At 34.8% G+C, this 23,128-nt stretch overlaps 1 protein-coding gene across 2 annotated transcripts in view; it reads right to left on the bottom strand.

Annotated features, from left to right (window-relative positions):
• Positions 1-749: 749 nt before the first annotated feature.
• Positions 750-23,128, bottom strand: part of LOC138694622 (cytochrome P450 4c3-like) — a 123,409-nt gene continuing 101,030 nt past the window's right edge. For both annotated transcript variants that reach the window (XM_069818540.1, XM_069818539.1), the window contains exons 2-3: positions 21,540-22,712; positions 750-1,336 (exon numbers count right to left, since the gene is read on the bottom strand). In XM_069818540.1, the coding sequence (XP_069674641.1) occupies positions 893-1,336; positions 21,540-22,619 (1,524 nt within the window). In that variant the 5' untranslated portion in view covers positions 22,620-22,712 and the 3' untranslated portion in view covers positions 750-892. The remainder of the gene's footprint in view (positions 1,337-21,539; positions 22,713-23,128) is intronic.

Genomic DNA, 23,128 nt, shown 5'->3' with positions numbered 1-23,128 from the left:
ATGTCCCCTTGTGTTGACTATCTGTTTCTTATTCATTTACTACTACCCGTCCCTTGTAAAATGATCAGTGTTGATTCCACAAACTATAGTTGGCTCGCTGTGATTTCCGGCGTGACTCCTTCTTTTTGTTTACGTCTTAGGAAGTGAAGTCTCTACAAAGTCTAGATAGGTAGTATCGTTCGCCATTTTTCTTCTTTCGTTCCCGAGCTACCAGATGAGGAATCTATTTGCCGCACATATAAACATTTTCAAACGCACTGTATTTGAGCAAATAATTGAGAGGCAAATAACATCCTCGTGTGCTCTCTACGAATAACAACAAAAGAACCAAAATGGCGGACGATTATATTAAGTATTTATCGAACCTTAGGAAGTGTATAACGTCATCAGCAGCGAATGACAAGACGCACATGTTTAAATGTAGCCGACCTGCAGCGTGATTGGCTGCCGGAAATTAGAGCGACGGAACTGTAGGAAAGTGCGTCATCCCACTCCACGAATGCTTTGATCCCCTCAATGTTCCGCGCTTCGTGATCGCCTTAGATGTCTTGTATGCAACGACAGAGGCGACATCAGCGCTCAGCGGTCACGTAACTTGGTACATGTAGCAGTTATTCCATAACTGTAACACTAATGTCGGTGAATTACATGCAAGTCCCTGACACTAAGTCATAAACCTTGATATCACCAATTCATCAACGCTATACAATGTCGCTAAAAACAAATTAAAATGAAATATACTCAGTCGAAATCATCGCCAAATTTATCATCACACTCAAACATAATCGACGGAAGATTTTTTTATTTTCCCATTGTTTAGAATGTACAACAATACCTAAACTTTTCTGTAAATTCGACAAATATTTTACATCACATATCAAAGAAACATTTCCTATTCAGCATTATACAATTTCCTGGGTACAAATTTAAATTTGAATTCAATTAGAGGTTTCATTACAATTCCGAACTGCAAGCTTTCGTTGATTCTCTCCATACCACCTTCTACTGCTATGAAGTGATATCTTCTGATGACTGTAGACAGGATAGTCTTCATCTCCATCATAGCAAATTTATGTCCTACGCATATTCTGCGACCTAATCCGAAGGGTATGTATGAGTACACATTTCTGCCCACAGAATTCTCAGGTGTAAACCTATCAGGATCAAATTTATCAGGATTGGGAAAGTAGTCCTTGTCGCGATGGATAAGGTAAGCGCTGATAAGCACAACGCTTCCTTCCGGAATTATTTCTCCATTTCCGAGGTCGACTTCAGCCACTGTATTCTTATATGTATGTGGAATAGTCGGATAGAGTCTCAGAGTTTCTTTCACTACCTGAAAAAAATAAATGAAGAAACAATATAATAATACATATGGAAGAAACCTGTTCAAAGAAGCCGCAAGTACAGACATTAAATACTACTGCGCTCAACCACGAAGATGACCCTTAGTTTGTTTTCACAGCATGAAAGAGGACTAAATTAGGTCCCTTTAAAAGAAATCCGGACAGTGAGTTAAATATCAAAATCTAATATTTTTGTCGTCTTCTTTGAAAGGGGTTTGAGAAAAGTAACATTTTTAGTTGTCTTTTCGAATGCGTATTCCAGAAAAAGGGGAGACGTTGGAGAGCTGATGATAGGTGATTTTGTAGGAAAAATACCAAGAAATATGTACGTTATTGATGTATTTCCCTTAACATTGGTAATTTGTTAGTGACTTTCAATGAAATGAGGCCTATGGCCAAAATGTGTGAAAGGAAGACATGGTAACCGTGCAGTCAATGATGGTAGAAGAAAGTCGGAAGGAGAATCGGATCGAGGAGGAGGAACTGCAGAGTCACCAATACCTCTTTGTGAGGCGATAGGTTGCTAGGTTTTCCGTTCAGTTATGTACAGCCTTTGACACAAAAAATGACCAATCTATATGTCTAAATCCACTTCGGGCAGCGCCTGGTTCAAATGACTAGAGAAAGGATATTTTTGCACCCAATTTAGCCTTTGAATATATCGTTGTTATTGATTATTTCTGCAATGCTTTAGAAAAGTCGCATAAGTCAATTTCCACAATATTTCTTTTAGTTGTTCATTGACAACTTAAGGAAAATCTGCACGCTTGGGAAAAGAGACATAAATATTTCTCTCATTAGAATAATGGATACAGGACAAAATAAAATTGACATTAATCAGTGTCATCTAATAGTGCTTGAGAAAAATATTTCAAGTCTACTTGAGTCATTTTTCTCATGGTTCTTTTGATTCAGTTGGCTCACCTGAGTGTTCCATAATGACATTATGTCATTACCCAGCAGTCTCTCGATTGTTTTTGAATAGACTGGTGATTAGAAAGAAAAGTGTATGTGTTTTAGAGAGCTACAGAATTGTGCTTACAACCGGTCAGAGAGCATCCGACAAGGTAGAGCATCCGACCGAATGTTGGAATTATAACCGGTTGCCCTGGATGTTTTGCAGGCTACACAGAACATTGACATTTTATGAGTACACAAACGGAGTAACAATTGAAGAAAATTTACCACGTGTAATTTAAAAAATGTATTTCTTAAATAGGCCTAAAATTGATTGCATACTTTATTACACTTTGAGCCGAGCTCGACGCGTCAGTCATCCAGCTAGTACACCATCTCGCCCGACAGAGTTCACTCCGACAGCATATCATAAATAGCGCCAATTATCCTTTCATTTTTGTATCTAATTTTCCCATTGGCCGGTTGCTTTTGTTAAACAAAAGAGAGAGGGACGCGAGGTTTCCTGCTTATGCTCAGTTATATTTGACTTCACTCAGGAACCAGGGCTAGTATAGATAAGTACACTGAGGAAGCAGGGCTCAAATAGTAAACTACATTTTGGAACTTAAGATCGATGTGTAAGGTTGTTGCGAGAATTGTGCATTATTAACTACACTTAGTAATCTACGGGCGATATGAAAGGTTGTTTGGAATCTATCTTGGGATTCAGTGCTGTGTGATGAGGTTCTATTACATTTATCATTGGAATAGTTAAATTAAACTTGTGAAATTATTTTGATATTTGGTTGTATGTGTTTGTGATATATTGGTGGATCGTGTATGGAAATCACTCGCTAATAATAGGTCTTGGTTTATGTATTTGGGATTGTGTGAGGTTATATAGTTGTGATGAGCTACCTGACATTGGAATTCCAAGACAGTCTGGTGAAATCGCGGTGATTAACTATCTTTATTGCCTACATCGTAATAGGCGGTGTAAAGTAACTAGAATCGTATGGGTCTTGTGATGATTCTAGTACTTACTATTCCAAATTGATCATTTTCTGCGCGGCAGTATTTACGAATCCGACTGTATTGAGTTTCCGTTGGTATTTAAACGAGTAAATGTATTTGAAGCAATCGTCGGTTGTATATTATTCACAGTTTCTCTCTCTCTCTCTCTCTCTCTCTCTCTTTTGGGCATTAGGTTTGGTGTATAGTACAGAGATCATTACTATGTGTAGATTCTATGTAAGATTAATGTTTAATTAGTTATGTGTACATTGATCAGCCGTGTGATAGTGTTATATTGGGTTATTTCTTTATGGTATACTGAGTCAATATATATATATATATATATATATATATATATATATATATATATATATTGGAATTGTTAGTTGCATTTTCATGGTAATTGCAATCTAATGGGGCACGTGTTAAGAGTTATGATACTGCCTGGGCATTCATATTAAAGTCTCACATGTAGTTGGATATATATTTTGAGAATGTTCCAGCGCGTAAATGTTCTAATAGGTCAGGAACCTACTACTTGGAATTGATTAAATAGATTGTATCATGATTTGTAGGTATATTGGCCCAGCTTGCTTGAAGTCTCGACGGTTCAGTGATTTGTTTATTGTATATTTGAGATTAATTTGCAATATCTTTTCTTTTCATTTAACTTCATACTTAGATGGTACTTTCATTCAATCATTCATGTAATTGTTATCCATTATTTGTTAATTATATTTGTTACAAAAAATTCACACTATTTATTTGTAAGTCTTCCACTGCGCATATCCCAATCATCCGATACACCATCCACCTGACGAATAACACCCCGGTATAATAATTATTGGTCTTTAACGGTTTATTGGCCTTTCAACTTAAAGGCCCATTCACAATGAAAATTAAACATAACCGTAACATAAACACAGAAGTTTGCGACCAGGTTATCAAATTGGATCATTCACAATGATTCACATGAACACTGATATTAACATTGCCGTTAGACGTTAACATGAAAGTTTGCGAACTCCAAATTTTCATGCTTATGCTTACGTGATTTGCAAACAGTACACAATCGTGGAGCGCTGAAGTATACGACAGAATATAAGGAAATGGCGTCGTTATGTTTCCATAGTTTCCTTTGCGGTTTTGTTTATGTCCCCATCATGAATGATGTGACACTACAGTAACATTTACATTCTTAAGTTAACGTTTACTTTATATTTAATTTTCATTGCGAATGGACTTTTCTTCATAACAGATGAACAAATGGACACCAGTAAGAACAAAGGAAATAAGTGTAATGCATAACAAGAAATCTGGTGTGTGAAGAAATGCAAGAATCGAAGAAATTATAATTACTAAATAGAAGAGAAAATAAGTAAATTTATACATTCTATTGTAACGCTTACACTTTAAATTCAAAATGCATACCTCTAAGTTATTAATGCCTTTTAATTACTCTAAGCAGATGCATAATTTCATTAATAGGCCTAAACCATTTTTAAGAAGATATGTTTTGCTCTTGACGATACCAAATGTAATACCTGAATGAATGAATGAATGAATGAATGAATGAATGAATGAATGAATGAATGAATGAATTAATTAATTAATTAATCAATCAATTAATCATCATCATCATCCTTCTCGAATTAGGCCTCTGTAGACCTGTTTCGGCCCCATCTAGCAGTCTTCTTAACGGTCTTCCTGGTCGACGATGTCCTCTAGGTTTATATTGCATCATAATTTTTGGGATTCTTGAATTTTCCATTCTTCTTACATGATCTAGCCAATTGAATTTGTATCTGCTGATTTTTTCTTCTACTGACTCTACTTCTAATTGTTCTAAAATTTCTTCATTCCTTTTTCGGTCTAAAAGAGTATATCCTGCTGTTCTCCTGAAAAATTTCATTTCCGTTGCTTTGATTCTGTTCATGTCTTTTTTCTTTAATGTCCAAATCTCGCTTCCGTATAGAAGGGTGGGTAATGCTAGTGTATTATATATTTTTATTCTTGTAGATTTTTGTACTAATTTAGCTTTTAATGTATTGTTTATTATTCCTAGAATTTGTGTAAATTTGGTAATTTTCTTGTTCACATCTTTTTCATTTTGATAAGATATTTCACAACCCAGATAATTGAAATTTTGCACTTGTTCGAGGCATTGGTTATTGTGTATTATCTTACTTCTCACTGGGTCTTGTCCTAAAAATGCCATTACTTTTGATTTTTGTGCTGAAATTTCCATCCCAAAATCTTTTAATATTTCATTTAATATATACAATCCTCTTTGTAAATTATCCTCTGAATTGGAAATTATGACTTGATCATCGGCATAGAGTTAATTAATTAATTAATTAATCAACTAATGAATGAATATATTAATGAATTAATGAACCAATCACTAAATCAATGAATCAGTCAATGAATCCATGGATGAATCAATCAAGCAGTCGATAGATGGATGGATGAATTTATTGATCGAAGGATGATTGATTGTTTGTAGTGAGATCAGAAGAATTGTCAATTAAATGGTAGGCGTACACAATAATAATCGCGTCCTTGCAAGGCCTCTTGGAACTCCTGCATGGCTCAGAGTGGTCTGCCTTTCCCGTCCACCCACAGAGAGTAAGAAACGACTCGAATATTCGTTAAACCGAACCTGAGACGGAAGAGCTTTGGATGACTACAGCTCCTGGCGTTCAATATCAATATATAATTTCTATTTTTCGTAACTGGTTGTGCACGACTCTAGTGTATACATTTCAATTCCATCATATATTAATATTATTATATCAAATACTTATATCAAATGTTGAGTTCTTGATCGGTAACATTGTTTCTGTTGCGTAGTTGTTAAAAATTCTGTATTGATAGTAATGTAAACTCCAGTAAGAAGACTACTGTAATGTTATTAGGACTGGTCAAAGAGGCATATGTCTGCACTCCAAATGACTTAAGTCATGTATTTTGACATTAACATTATTACTTTTCAGATTTTGATTATTATTATAATGTAAGTACAATCATGATCAAAATAAAGAGTAAAGAAAAATAAAAGAAATAAGCCTTTTTGTATTCCTAGGACAGTTTTTTCCATCTTTTGTAAATTTAACATTTTTGACTTTTGCCACTTTTCCCGAGCACTACATATTTATAGCATTTGATCTGCAAGCAGACAGAAAAAAATCGTTAAAACGTAAATCTAAGGCCTCACGAATCAACCCAAGTCTTCCGAAGGGTACTTAGCGTATGGCAGCCGGTCGTTTGTTTTATTTTAGACTGTACATAATTTTGCGACTGAACTGCTACTGTCACGTAATGCAATGTTGCCATCTGCTCGCTTTTATTAATTTGTACGAATATCTCGAAAACAGTTCACAGACGACCACAATCATATTAGATTCTTATGATTAACTTTCCTGCCTGATTCACCACTCAAAAGGAACCTATTCAGTTCCCTTCCTTCCCGTTTATATTCAGGGTGAAGTGAAATAACCCTGCAGATTTGCAGAACCAATTAGTCATATTGAGTGTAAAAAAGGTCTAATTCTATATCGGTGGGAAGTTTATAGTTTTAGAAAAAAGTACAAAACTTTTGCCGAAAATATTAACGTCGTCGTTGTGGATAATCATTATGAATAGGATCTTCATTTCTGTCAATGCTAATAGAGAATGCAAAAAAGTATACCTTTCTCCTTTGTCGTAGCGCAATAGAATGGACGGTTTTCGTGTAAATTAATTAAGAAGTATTGCAAATTTGTTGCTAGCAAGTGTAGACGTGGCAACACTGATCAGCTGTTATAAACTTTTTTCGATAGGGGTAGGGAATAATTTATTGGTGGTGAAGGTAGTCTTGTGCCAGTATTACTCGAATATTCAGTAGAAGTGGGTGTTTGAATCTTCCGATCTTAAGTGAAATTTTTATTGCAATTCAACTTAGTCTAGGGAAAAAATGACGAGATTTTCTAATTAGAAATATCTGGACATGATTTTAATTTTTTGAAAGACGAAATGCAATTCGCGTGACATTCAAAGGTTGAATGCAAAAAGATTTCCGGTAAGGTAGTACTTCTGTGCAGAGTTATTCATCGCTGTCTGATAGCTGGTCCGTGACACGGGCAGCGTTATTTCAAGTTTACAATCGGGGTCGACAATGACCGGAACAAATAATTGTGGATAGGGAAAAGGAGATTTAAATTTGTTCGAGAAAAACCCGGGCCGAATCAGTCGCTTGTTTACATCTCACGTCTGTTGAGTTCAATACCTCCGTGTAGAATCTTGTACATTGAGACGTTGCCAACAAGTTTAAATTTCGATGCAACTGTTTAATTAACCATACACTTAATCTCAGAGCGTACAGTAGAATTTTTGTTTATTTCCATGCAATCTGTCCCACCTTTCAATGTGCAGGTTTATGTCACTTCCACGCTCTATGTGCATATAAATTATAACGCTTTTGTAGGACACACACACACACGCACGCACGCACAAATACTGATTGTACGCATATATATATATATATATATATATATATATATATATATATATATATATGTATGAGACCCACTTAAGCGGTAGAAATTAGTTTCTCTGAACTGGAACAATAAATGCTGATTTTTGCGAATTTCATTAGGGGAGAGGCCTTTCGCCTTTCAGATAGCGTCATGAACAGCTTTCCGTTGGTCCCACTCATGGGACTCGAGATGGCAGTTCTGATGTTTCGAATTGAATTATGGAAATTTTTTTCAGTATTTTTGTTCTCCTTAAGAAATCGGGCAACATTTATTTAAAATATGATTTTATAAATTGAGGTATTGACCCTAGCAATACCAACGGTGGGGACGTCTAATGCCTACAGGTTCAGTTTTTCGGTACTAATTCATTCAATACTTCGAAATAAATTTGAAAAAAAGTTGTCAGTTGCATCGTAAACTGAAAAATTATGAATTATTTAAAAATAATTTTTATGAAAATAATTATAAAAATTATAATCTTGTTCTGGGTCTTGAAAGGTATAAGAAAGGGGCGGAAAATTCGAGTTTTTTTTAATTTAAATATTATTTTCTATTATTGTTTGAACTTTGAAATAGATATTTCTCTTTAACAATGGTATTAAAGGCTGTTGGGTTTTTATTACAATTTCCTGCTTGTTATGAGAACTTGCCTTTCTCATATTTTCTGTTCATATATATAGTCACTGGCACTTTTATGGATAGCGATCTCAATTCCAAAACTCAAGTAACAGACACTAGCAAAAGATATTTTCTCTACTTCATTCCTTGTTTCATATGAAAGAATTTCTACCACTTATTCTAAAAAAGAATCTTACTCAAACGCTTGTAATGCCCGAATTTGTTTATTGCGATTCCTTGCTAATTAATTTAAGTTCACTCTTAGCTGAGAGACAACAACGTGTTCATAATGTATGCACACGATTCATCTGCAATACTAATAAATTTGACCATATAAGCCCTTCCCTCCAGTTACTTTCATGGATGCGTCTGAAGGAACGAAGAACGGTGGTAGTAGTAGTAGTAGTAGTAGTAGTAGTAGTAGTAGTAGTAGTAGTAGTAGTAGTAGTAGTAGTAGTAGTAGTAGTAGTAGTAGTAGTAGTAGTAGTTTATTGATATTTCTGGCTTTGAGCCAGAGGCCGTTTTAGGGTCTTACACGCGCAGCACGCCCTCTCCAGCCATTGTACATAAATAACAATAAAATATACAGATACACATAAGAGACTATTTCTGGCATAATTGCCAGTAGATGTGTGAGTGCAGTGATTGATTCCTTTTATTTCGGTGTAGGCCTAATTGTTTAATTTGCGATATTTGTATACACTAGTGAGTAGGAATATAATATACATAGGCTAGAGATCGGGGGAAATATATCAGCTGACAGAAAACGTTGAGGTATATGTATCATACGGGGAGATTAAGAGGGAAACAAGAAATTTGAAACGATGGAAAATGCTGGGTTTGCAGTAAAAGACCTGCTCTTGGGCAGAACACTATGCAGGTATATAAATACATACATACATATATAGATACATACATAAGTACATACATACATACATTACATACATACATACATACATACATACATACATACATACATACATACATACATACGTTTAAACCTGTGGACTAAAGGTCAGCGCGTCTGGCCGTGAAACCAGGTGGCCCGGGTTCGAATCCCTGTTGGGGAAAGTTACCAGGTTGAGGTTTTTTCCGGGGTTTTCCCTCAACCCAATACTAGCAAATGCTGGGTAACTTTCGGTGCTGGTCCCTGGACTCATTTCATTAGCATTATCACCTTCATTTCATTCCGACGCTAAATAACCTAGATGTTGATACAGCGTCGTAAAATAACCCAATAAAATAATAAAAAAAGATACATGCACACGCTTAGATATTCTTTGTTAATATTTTTAAGTTTCCCTTTCCGCTGGCAGAAGCGTTTGAATGGTTATGGAGACTTTCATGGGGTAGAGCTACTTTATTGATCTGCCTCTCTGTTGCTATCTTGTGTCCTCTCAGACAGTACTCAAATTTCCAATACGTTTTTGCGGTTTTGTTTGTGTGTTTGAGTTTGGCGGTTGGGGCTGGTGGTAGTTGTAGAGGACTTTCTCCAGTGTTGTTCTGTTGTTTGTGTCTGGTGGATTTGCGAAAATATGTTGTGTATATAGGCGATTAACTGCCGAATGTGTGTATTTCCTGTTTATGTTGTTTAGAACTGTGAAAAGTTGCTTCGTTTTTGTCGTAGTGTAAACTGTGTTGTTTCTGGTGTATCTGTGCAAGTGGAATATTTGGCGGAGAATTCTTCTTTAAGAACGATACACTCACTGTCTCTTCTATTTAGAATCATTCGTATTTCTACTCCAACTTATCTTCTATCCCACTTTCAGTTTCTTACAACTATTCGAAACCGGCATCAAGCACTTCCTTCTACCCCTCATCACAGGACGTCTTTATACTCATCCTCCCAGACTGTAAAAATACCTCGCCTCTGGAATTCGTTACCTATGACGTCAGGGGCTGCCGGATTTTATCACTAAAGCTAGGAAGTTAGTACCAAAACTGTTAAGTTGTGTGAGCTTGAACTATATCTCTATCGAGTGAAAAGTAATAGAGCGTCTCTCGGTGTCAGTGAAGCAGAACGACTAACATGTCCAGTCGGGTGGTAACCAAGCATGTGCTTCAATCGTCCACAAACTTAGAAGAAGAAAATAATATAAAAAAGGATAATTTGTAATTATAAAGTTCGTAGATCCCTATCCAAATTAATCTACTCATACATATAAATGTAACATACACAGTATACAATTATGATTCTAGCTTCATTGTAACAAATAACAATGAACATTTTCATTTTATCAAAATAAATACTCATTTTAGGCTCAGAAAAAAAAAACAATATTTGTACTCTGAATATATTCGTTCTACGACACTAGACGTTACTGGGGAAAATCTGAAATATGATACAGTATTTCTTACTATCATCAGGTGACCACCTACATTCTGAATCTAATAGTGTATCTGTTATGTGGGACATAATATTAAATCCATAATTGTAAAAAAAAAAAATTCGTTTCTATTGTAATGGCAGCTAGGAAGTTCGTATCGTAATTCCGATGTTGAACTTGGACTGTAACGCAACTGAATGCATAGCAGCACGAGACGTCAACATTTAACGAAGAATTAATCAGGAAAAAATAAACATATAAATGAATGAATTGCATTTTTTGATACACAATTATACAAACTCACGTACACAAGATTCTTCGCACGAGTGCGTACGACTATTCGTGCTATAACTATGCACAGTTTGAATCTTCAAAGAAAAGAAAAATAATACTACTAATAATAAAACAGTAAAACAACAGTTATTATTATTATTATTATTATTATTATTATTATTATTACTACCGTTATCATTAATTATTTCAATTACATCTAATCTAACTTCATACCAAATTTCACAAAAATGATAAAAATAAAATAAATGTAAGATATAAAAAAACAGTAAAACATATATATATATATATATATATATATATATATATATATATATATAAAATTCAATTTAATTCCTTATTGGAACTGCAATAATAATCCAAGTAATAAATATAAAGGTAATGCATAAAACAAACTCGTACACACGCAATATAAAAAAACAATTAGAAAAAAACACAATAAATACAAAAAGAACATTATACCCTAATTACGACATTCGCTCAGTGTTAATAGTACTCATTACAACACTAATAAATAACTCTTCCCCTTATTTCCTCGGCCTCATCCCCCTCGGCCAGTTCCACCCTCAGCTGTCGAAATTTTGCCGTAAGTTTTCCTACACTTTCACAGAATTTACCGTTATTTAATACATCGTGTGTTGCCAAGTGCCCCCTTCTAGCTGTAATGAAGGACTCTGGCAGAAATCGTTTCCTCAGAGCTTCTGTGTCTTCACACTCCGATAAAATATGGTGTGATGTCTCACCTCTACAGCAAAGAGGACATATTCTCGTTCCCTCTTCGTTGACGATTTTAAGTGCCCTCCAACCTCCTAGACGAAACCAGGTTAAGCCCAGTCTGCCTTCTCTGCTTCCTCCATAAAGGTATAACTCGGTTCCCCAATTTGTTTTGATCATCGATTGAATCTCCAGAGCAACCTTATCCCTACATTGCCCTTCTGTTACCTGCCTGTCTATATCCTTCAGACGTTTCTTGACTTTCCGCAGACATTTCGCTTGTTCCTGCAATCTTCCCCTATGTACCTATTTCCTCCAACCCTCTGCGTAATCTACCTGCCCAGGTTACTTGGTCTCTTCTCTCCAGTTGCTCCCTATAACAGACTGCTCTAATAAAAGACTGATCTCCATGCACAATCCTCAGGCAGTACTTTAAAACATTTACCTTACATTCTATTGAGCCTCTATGGCGCCCGAATTGTCTTAGGATTCCGCTGTTAGCTGTTTCTCTCCCCACCCCCGCTAACCGTTTTAAAAAGTCACTTTTTACCTGGTTAAGTTTTTCCGTTCGTCCCCAACCCCAAATTTCTGCTTCATAAGTAATGATAAATCTAACTGCCGCGTTATATACTTTATCTAATAAACTTAGAGAGACTTCCGGGATTTTGTTACGTATTTTCAGCGCTTCCAACGCTTTTATCAATGCCCTGTGTTTTGTAGTATCAATATGTTTATTCAATTTTCCGTTCACCATCATTGTTACCCCTAAGTAAACAAAACTTTTCACGTTGTTCAGTGCTCGGCCTTCGTATGTCCAAGTCTCCGTTTTACTGTAAACACATCCGTTCTTAAAGGTCATAGTCTTCGTCTTTTCAGTATTTACCTTCAATCCCCGGTCCTAGAGTATATTTGAAGCTTGTCAAATCCTTCCTGCAATCCATTGACGCTTGTAGAACACAAGGTCAAATCGTCAGCATATAACAGTACTGGAATATTCACGACTCCTATGATGTCCTCTCGTAACATAAACTCAGTTATATCGTCAATAAACAGGTTAAAAAGTAAGGGAGACAGTATGCAAACTTGATTCACACCTCTGAGACTGGAAAAGCTTTCAGACACTTTGTTCATGTCGTACTTAACACAAAATTCCACTTTATCATATATCCCCTGAAGCGCCCTAATCATATTACACGACATTCCTTTCATCCATAATTTATACCAAAGCGCTTCTCTCTCCATAGTGTCGAAGACCTTTCGAAAATCCACGAAAGCGCATGTGTTTCTGTTTCAGTGAATCCAAAATAAATGTGTTGTTAACTGTGCTGCGACTTTCCATAAAAACCATTTGAAAATTTGAAATTTTGCCATGCCGAGACACCCACCCCTTAATTCTGTCATATAAGATTTTACAATAGATTTTACTCATAGTAGGTAGTACGGCCACGTCTCTATATGAGTCTAGAGATCCAATCGAACCCTTATTTTTATAAATTGGATGAATGATGGATGTAGCCCAAATTTCCGGTATTTCCCGTACTTAAATAAATCATTAAATACAATTTGTACCCCTTGCACAAATTTCTCATTGACAAGAGCAGCCTTAAATATTTCTGATGGCAGGCCATTCCAGCCTGCTGCTTTATTATTCTTCAAAGAGGAAAGCGCTTTTCTAATATGTTAAACACCACTGTGTGCATAATTATTTAATAACAGGATGAGATTATTATATTCACATTACGTAAATAACATAATATTTACAGAGTAGCTCACATTGTTCAGAATCTAAACTATTAATATAAATTAACAATATTCTTAAAACTATTCATCACTGTATACAGCTCTACACAATGATACGATGCGTTGTTTGTGAACTTACTGTGTATCATCTGTAGTGAGTGGCAGCAGCGCGACGCGCGGGTGATTTCTATACTCCTCTCTGAACTCAACTGAAATCTGCTGCTTTGGTACGAACTTTCTAGGTCTGTTTATCACAATTCAAAATTAAATTGGAAAATTTTGTCTTATTTAATGATCTTTTAGATATTGCTAGAAGTGTTGATTTGTGTTTTTTACTCTAGATTAAAATTGCAAGTTTCTTCTTTATGTTAGTTATTAGTTAGGATATAATTAATTATGATACCTAATCACTCATCTAAAGTTTGTGTGACTTCAGCCTGAGTATATTCTTGTGTGGCTTTGATTTGTTTATAATGTGATTTTTCTTTTTATTTCTATTATAGTCTTTGTATTTCTGATGGTGTGGGAGAAAAGATCTGATGGCCTTAACTACACCAGAATGAATGAATGAATGAATGAATGAATGAATGAATGAATGAATGAATGAATGAATGAATGAATGAATGAATGAATGAATGAATAAATAAATAAATAAATAAATAAATAAATAAATAAATAAATAAATAAATAATAAATACATATGACCCCGCGCCATGTGCGTGACAGTGAGGCACTTTAGTCCACAAAACCATGTCTAGGTTTAATACAGTCTTAATTATTAAGCTTTGTGAAACAGAGATAGTAACTTTGGAAAGAAAGGCAGCATTACATTCTGATAACCTTCCGTTTCAAACTCATCGAATATTTATTTCAATTTATTTATTAGTCGACTAGTAACCTGCTATAGGCCCTACAAACCATTTTTAAGTTATGTCATATCTCATATACAGAAGCATGATGAGGTTGGCTATAAAGGCTCTTCTAATAAAATATATTTTAAAATAATTAATTAAAAGTTATGTATGTGAAATCTGAGGAACATATGTCTCATAAAAATATGATACTGAAGTTTCTGTGTCGTCGTCATTGAAATTTATGAAGAATCATCTGTGTCTCTGAGAAAGATGTCATCAGGTAGTTTCCTTTCAAGTGTAGTCTGCTGTCAAGACCTTGCTCCAGTGTTACATGTCATACTTCCAGGAACGCCAACAAGTAGGCTATCTCGAAGGAAGATTTTGACATAAAATGGATATACTGTTGTATTCTAATAATTCCCATGTTTTGATGCAGATGGTGATTTCTCACAAACCACAGGGCATTTGTTGCTGTTCGCAGGGACTTCTTTTGAAGATCTTGTAGGCGATGCATGTGAGACTTATTTTATCCCCCGTACTTGCGCCGCATAAGTTGAAAGATGTCCTACAAGCGAACTGTAGAGTAACATTGAATAATTCAATCCACTTTTTGAACGTTTATTGACCAAATGGTATAATTTTAGAATTCTAGAATAGGCTAGTATAACAATGCGAGTTACAGTATATGGGTATTTCATGTAAGTTTCGTATGCCCAGATGTTTTACAGCTTCTTGATTAGAGAGCCGTGTAACTTGTTCATTTAGAAGAACCAAAGGAGGCGGATGATGAATAGGTCTTAATGAGAAAACTTTGGCTTGGTAATGTTAAGTAGTAATCGCCAGTCAGAGAACTAGTTAGATAGCTCATGTGAGGATGTTCGATGAGTACTAATTGCAATATTTACATTGCAGTGAGGATAAAAACGAACTCTATCATCAGCATACATAGCTATGTATGATGATCGTAATTATATGGAAGATCATATGTAAAGAGATTGAAGAGAAATGGTAACAGTATAGATTCTTGTGGTAGTTAAAATTGGACGAAGCGTTGATTTAATTCCATCTTTACGTGAGAACTGCCTTTCAGATGAAAAAAAAAATGCTTTTTCATAATGCGTGTGAGATAGTCAGGAAAACTAATTCTATAGGGTAAACATTGGTAATTTCGTGGCAGTGGTTATTTCGTGATACTTTTTCTTTGCTCTTTCGTGAACTAACCAATGGTGTTACGAGATTCAAATTTCCGCCAAGGGATTGCATATGTTGTCCAGTTTCCAGAAACATACAGCTACGCTTTGTGTGACTATTATAGCTGCTTCAGTGAGCTTTTATGTTTGGAAGAGCAAGTTAGCGTCGACTTTTCAGGCGTACAAATTTTGTGGATATTTGTAATTACATTACAGGCTTATTATTAAAGGTAAGCATATGATATTTGGTAGAAAGATTTAGTATATCTTAATGAAATTTTATGAAATGTCTTTGGAATTTTAGATACAGCTGTAGTCGCCATATAGGCTTAGATTTACTGATAGAAATCTTAGCTGCTCGAGGCGAAATTTTGTCGAGTATTAAGCGTTACATTTTATACTATTTTAAAAATTGTATTACAATACGAATTTTAGAAATCTGGAGATAAGATGTGATAACAAAAAGAAAAGGGGGACGCAATGGGTTCAATGTACCTTCTGTTTGATTTGTTATCATGCTAGGTGTCAATGATAAGTGCTAGATGACTTACTTGCAAGAATTGTGACAGAAGATGAAACATGGCTCAACTATTTTGGACCGGAGACAGAGGCAGACAATGAAGTGGCATCATGCAAATTCACCAAAGAAGTAGAAATTCAAAAGTGTACCTTCGGCAGGAAAAGTTATGGCTACTGCGTTTTTCGATTGAGAATCACCATTAATTCTGTCGCGTATGTGGCAACTCTCAAGGAACTTCAAGCTCGACTGAGTCGTGTTCGACGATACCGGGAGAAGCAGGATGTCTGCTATTGCAAAACAACGCACAGTCATATGACAGTCACAAGACTACAGACCAGATCAGAAAATTGGGATAGACAACACTGAAACAACCGCCTTACAGTCCTGAACTGGCACCGTGCGATTACCATCTCTTTGGTAAACTGAAGGATCCCTTCGCGGAACGAGGTTAGAAGATGACTCCCTTGTGCACGCTGCTAAAGAGTGGCTCTGACGTGTTGGTCCAGACCTTTACAGTGCTGGTCTACAGGCCCTCGTTCCTAGGTTATGTAAGGCATTTGAAAGGAACGGAGATTATATGAAAAAGTGACATTTTGTTCCTGAAGGATGTATCTATATTCTGTGAAAATAGCAAAGCTGTAGGATAGAAATATAATTTTTAAACAAATGTTATGCATTACTTTTGGAGTTACCCTAGTAATATAGGCTATAGTAAAGTCCGTAATAGAAGTGTTCATCATTTCAGGGCAATGAAGCTGCGTTTTAAATTTTACTTTGATTTCATTCTTATTATGTGTTGATATGTATTTCTATGTTTTCTTGCTATGAATATTAGAAGGAATTACTATGTTTGAAGCCTTGTAACAATAAATGAGAATTTCATTTGACTTTAATGAATTATTTACACAATTCTTCTAACTCTCACGAAATTATCAATGTAATATCACGAAATTACCAAGGTTATCACGAAATAACAACCTTTCAGATTAAGTTGTAAAAGTGGTTTTTGGCACTTGTTCAAGAACGTGTCCAATCTTTCATGTGTCCAGATTTTTACAGCACATTATCGTCTTTTGGATGAAAAAATCGGAATAAGAATATATTTACACATTTGCATTTTAAATTAATTTTCATGAAATTATCACGAAATTACCAATGTTTACCCTATAATTTTAGTATTAAACTATCATGGCAAATAGTATTAAAAAATTTGGATAATTTACAGAAACACGGAGGCAGTATACTTTTTTTCTCTCAAAGCTTTTCGTAATGCTTTCAGTGAATCTTTGTAATTGATGTATGGTGGGATGTTTCGGCCGAGAGCCAAACTCAAAATCTTATGTAATCTCATTTTGGAACGTAAATTTGCAAATGCGATGATGAATAACTTTCTCAAACAAACAACGATTTCAGCAAGCTTCCAGGGTCTAGGAAAATACTCAATTAAGAGGGCAACATTGAAAATCACGTCAAATATATCACAGCTTTTCTGGTAAGCTTCTTTAAAACAGTGTTGGGTATAAGAACATAACCAAGGAATTTTTTTATTTGGTAGCCTTTGAATAAAGTGAGACAGTTCTTGTGGAGTAGTATAGGACATTCTCCTCGCACATTTGGTTTATTAATATTGTCAGTAACTTCTTTTTCAATTTCAGACGTAGTCTGTTCATTTAAACTCTCCTTTGGAGTGAATACATGTTTATAATGAGATGCAGGAAAAACCACATTTCGATTCTGTGTCTGTGGCTATTTGAGAATCAACACGAAGTGTCGAGATGTCTGTTGACTCGCGCAGGATACGCTTTGTAGCGTACCAAAGAGTAGGCCCTAATGCAGAGTTCAGATAGAGATAACAAGGAAGACTGATATGACTGTTGACGATGTTGTTAAAGATTTGTCTACGCTAGTCGTATAGGATAATTCAGCTTCTTCCGCTGCTATAGTTGTCTCTCTCGTTGTCATTGTCTACGAATTCGATATTTTCCATTAATTAATTGCAGTATGGAAGATGGTAAGTAGTTGCGTGTGAGTGACAGCTTGGAGGACACAGCAGAATATTATACATCTCAACATAATATGTCCGTAAAATTTTAAATATCATAGTCAATATCTGTTACTGTTATTGGGTGATATGCTGTGATTAACATCGTGTCTAGGGTCAATTAACATACTATTTGTCCCACTCAACAAAACCATTAATAAAACGTTGCACATGAGAAGTTATATTAGGAGACAAGTGGAAAGAAATCATCACTGGTTAATGATCTGAATCGCGTGCTCTTAAGGGGAGGCAGAGGTGAAATTTTCGAACAAAACAGAAGAAAAAAATGAACATTTGGTTTTTTTTTCATTTTTATTATCTTTATTTTCATATTCCGATGTTAGTTTTTTATTTTGTGCCCTTGAAGAGTATGAAATTAAAACCAGGATAACTGTATTACTATGTTATTGCCATAATAAACTAATACCTATCATTATTTATATACCTTCTCTGAACATATAAATAAACAGGAATATTGAAAATTTCTTACAATGTGGTGCATGGAGCATTTAATATCAAACGATATAAAGTTTTATAAAATTATTAATATTTACAGAACTATTGTACTTAGAAAGTTGAAACTTGGTATGTCAATTACTAATGATATACTTAGTATCCATGATCAATTTTAAACATATCGGATAAATTTTGTTGATTTTGAAATATTCACCCCTGCCCCCCTTAATAATTTGGTAAATGAATATTCTTTTGAATTCAAACATCCAGGATATGTGGGAGCTTAGCTGGATTATATGGATAGATAGTATTTTGGTTCAGTCGGTGCTAGAATGTGGAGACCACAGTTATTAATACAGTCATAAAGACGACAACCATTTGGATTCGTTACCCTGCAGCCCCTTGATGTTTGGTTTGAGTTTAGACCACCTACAAGAAGTGTTAAACCTACTGACGGAAATAAAAGAGCAAGTTATGTTGTACTTAGTAAATATTTTGAGAGTTTATAAGTACAAAATGATTATTACTTTGACATATAATACATTCTGATTCCGACTATTTCTATATCAGACTTATAAAGAAGACGTACGTAATGATGTGTATTATTACGTTAATTAAAATGACAACACGATCAGATTCAGTTGCAGCATTCCTATCATTTCTATATACAGTATTTCATATCCTGGAACAGTGAAGACTTCGTTCGGAAGAATGTGAGATTCTGTGACACATGCTATCGCAATATGATGTGTTGACAAGAAGATAATCAAAGAAAATCGTTTCATTCTAGTATCATCAGTATTACAATTGATTATAGTGTGCTGATGAATAGAAACTTGATTATTTATTGCCATTCTGAAAGTATGGTCAAAGAGACGATATAATGTAATCTATAATTTTTGACAAGAATGAAGTCAAAAGAGTGAGAATGCGCGGGATAATCTTAGAGAGTAGATCACTTAAGAGTGAAGAAGGGAAAGGCTCTGGATCTTGTTGACTTATAGGGAGGCGGTGACTCTGAACAAAGAATCCTTTCACTACATTTGAGTACAACCTAGATTGAGAATTTGCCTGAAATCATGAAGTAAATGCTACAGACATTGCCAGATTTACTTGATGTTGAGAATCTACTTTGGGTTGAAATAATGGTTGCGAAGATTCGGGAATAACAGTAAGATTTGCTTGTTTTAACTGAACACCGTTTGAGAATTTTTCCTTTAACTGAAAATAGTGTTCATAGCTGTAATCCAGCTATGAACACTATTTTCTGTTAAAGGAAAAATTCTGTTGGATGTTGTCGACAGTTCACGCAATTAAGCGGTGTCGTTTTAGAATTAGGGCATTGAGAGATGGGCCTCTAGGCATCGTACACACTGTGGTTCGAGTTGATAGTATTTCTTTTTATGTCCAAAAATTTGGCACGTTTTACACTGAGGAATCTCTTTATTTACACTGTTCAGTCGGCGAGTGACATTGATTTACCTTGGTCTTTGTTGTGCAGTGTAGCTTTATTGCGCAAAGCGGAGTAGGTTGTTTGGTCTTTCCTAAGAGTATTGTTACTTTATGAACTGGAGAGTTAAGTTCTTCAAGACTGGCTTTTGTCTATTGATCAATGACAGAGTATGGTACATTTCCAATAAAAGTAGAAAATTTATTTTCATTCAGATTTTTATAACTGAGTTATAATATTGCTGACGAACTAAAACAAAGTAAGTATTCATAGTAAGTGATCTAAATTCATTTGATGTTGATGCCTATACTTTTATGATTGAACAATTTCAACTGTGTAAGGAATTCTGATTGTACATGATTCTATATGCTTTGCAGTAAGAGTTCTCAACGTTCTTTAAACAGAGAGGTGGATTTTTTTTTTTCCTTTTGAAGGGTAGAAGCGTTAGAAAGTTCCTCCAAACTGTCTACAGTAGCTAAGGGTTGCAATGTCTTTCAATTGAGAATATTGACCTAACACATCATATTCTGTATGTAAGGTTATGGAAAGACGCTTATTGGTTTGCATATTAGGTAGAGGTGAATTGAGATTAGCTACTGAACGCGGAATACTTGTTTGTAGCAGTTAACGTTTTTATTCCAAGATGAATCGACATAACATCTCAGCAAGCAGAATTTTCACTGCTTTTTTAGATACCTGTATAGATTATGTTTTCTTGATTTTCTTGTTTTTGTTACTGGGCACCAAAGAAATGTTTAGAGAACATATATTGTTAGTATTTACATCTCTACTCACAGTTTCCATCCAATTAACTATTCTATGCAAATTGTATTCATTTGTGCAAGGTTCCAAACCGGCACAACCGGATTAATTTCCTGAAGAATCACCTAGTTGAACTATGTCCATGCTTGAAGAACGTTTTGAGACACGCGCATCAATAGATAATAATTTTAAATCAAAGATTATTATTTTAAGTAATTAAGCAACACTATAACAAAATAAACAAGTATCAATACTAAAATTAACACTTCACATTAAAATATTCAGAATTTACTCTTTACATATTCTGAAACATTTGGAACTGAGAATATATCAATCAAATATCATCCACTGTAGTGTAATAATGGTTCAGAAATACTAGACTATCGTGCTTCACCATTAATTTGTCCACCTAACATCTTAAAAATTGATGGTAACAGATTGTTACTGTTATCTTTGTAATTAAAAGTGCTGGTAAAATTTTTCAGATATTAGATATGTTCATAAATCTTTCACTTCAAATTACTTCTTAATGTCAAAATCATATGTAACTTTTTATGATCTCCTCCTAGGTAGCTTTCATTTCAATAACGGTGCCTTCTTTTCACAGATTCTTCATAACATATGGGAAAATGATGTTACGCTAACCATGTCTCTTTGCAAAAAACATAACCGTAGTTTTCCGTATTAGAATTCGAGAATATAGGACTTTAAAAATAATTTACAATAATCATGCAACAAATTTACTGCCAGTACAATATAAATGCATGCACATAAATGATACTTACATTTTATATGGACTTACCTGTTCGAGATATGTCATTTGAATGAGATGTTCATTTGCAACTGGAGCATGCATATTTTTATTAAATATTTTTATTTGTTCTTTCATAACTCTTTCTTGGATATCTTGATTTTCACAAAGTAGTGCCAATGCGAAACAACACGCTGTTGAACTGGTCTCCGCTCCTGCACCTGTAATGGAAGTTATTTCTCCAATAACATCGTCCCTACTCAGTTCTGAAGAACTTATTAGGATGTCGGTCAATCTTTCCTTTGTCCTCACGTCTTCCTCTTTGTTCTCTCCATTCTGTGTCATTGTTTCATGTTGAGTTAAAAAGTAGTCAATTCCTTTGTTGACCACACCATGAAGGAAGGAGGCAATAGATGCTTGTTTCCGACTTGCTTCTGACATGTTGAATATTATTTCAATTAACATCCACGGTTTCAATAATTTTCTTGACATAATCTCTACTGCACCTTCGAGGTTTTCTACTATTGCAATATCATTCCTCTTTTGAGTATCCACCGTATATCCAAATAGATATTCAACAATAGTGTCAATTGTACACTGAGTAAAAAGAACTTGTAGTGCTTGAAAATTGCCATTCGCATACTCTTCTATTCTATTCGCTAGGATATTGCTGTTTTTATCGAAGTTATTCACAAATTTTTCCAGAATGTTGTTGTGGAATGCATTGTTCAGAATACGTCTGTGTCTTTTCCATACTTCACCCTCAATTGCTAATAATCCGGTCTTGAATATTGGTTCCAAAACTTTTTTATCCATTATGTCTGGAAATCTCCTCCAGACTTTATCTTGTTTGCATAACGTTTCAATACGTTGAGGATCTTTGAGTAGTATCACCGGTATCGGTCCATACCATCCGCTCAAGATGGATCCGTAGGTATCAAATAAGTCTTTAACGATTTTAAAAACTTGACTGTAGTCACAAAATCCAATGATGAAAGCGATTTTTAGAGCAGAAAATAAAGATGGTCCAGGTAACGTAGATATCAGATTAATCTTACGATTATTTCTCAGTGTTATATAAATTAAAGCAACACTACAAACAACAAAGAACGATACCGCAATTATCCACATCTTGTGATGAAGTAGATGTACTGAAGTGTGAAGTTTATTTATTCACTTAGCTTGTATTCAAGTCCATGCTCTTTTCTGACTGTAGTTGTAGGTCTGAAAAATATAAAAGAATATACGTCCAAAACATACATACCGCATTTTTTCCGTACTTCATTTCCTACGGTGCAACTTAATATATCTACTGAACCAATGACTTTAAGGTAAAATTGCACTGCAGTTAGAACATTTTGGCAACCTGCAATACATTCATTTGACCATTTCACCTGTTAAAAATACACGAATCAATCGGTAAACCAGATTGGACTAGTTAGATTAGATTGTAACAAATATTAGATTATATATTTGAATTTCTTTAGTTAGATAGGTTTATCTTATAACAGAATTTTCTCGTAAATTACACAATTCCATAAGTCAGTCGTTATAAGACTTTAATCTAGTTTAGGTTATAAACAATTTGGTTATTATAATGTTATATAATAAATAATCATCTTTGATTAGGCTCGTTCATT

The sequence above is a fragment of the Periplaneta americana genome, chromosome 2 (assembly GCF_040183065.1).
Source record: "Periplaneta americana isolate PAMFEO1 chromosome 2, P.americana_PAMFEO1_priV1, whole genome shotgun sequence".
Lineage (NCBI taxonomy): Eukaryota > Metazoa > Arthropoda > Insecta > Blattodea > Blattidae > Periplaneta > Periplaneta americana.
This window is presented reverse-complemented; position numbering and strand designations above follow the sequence as displayed.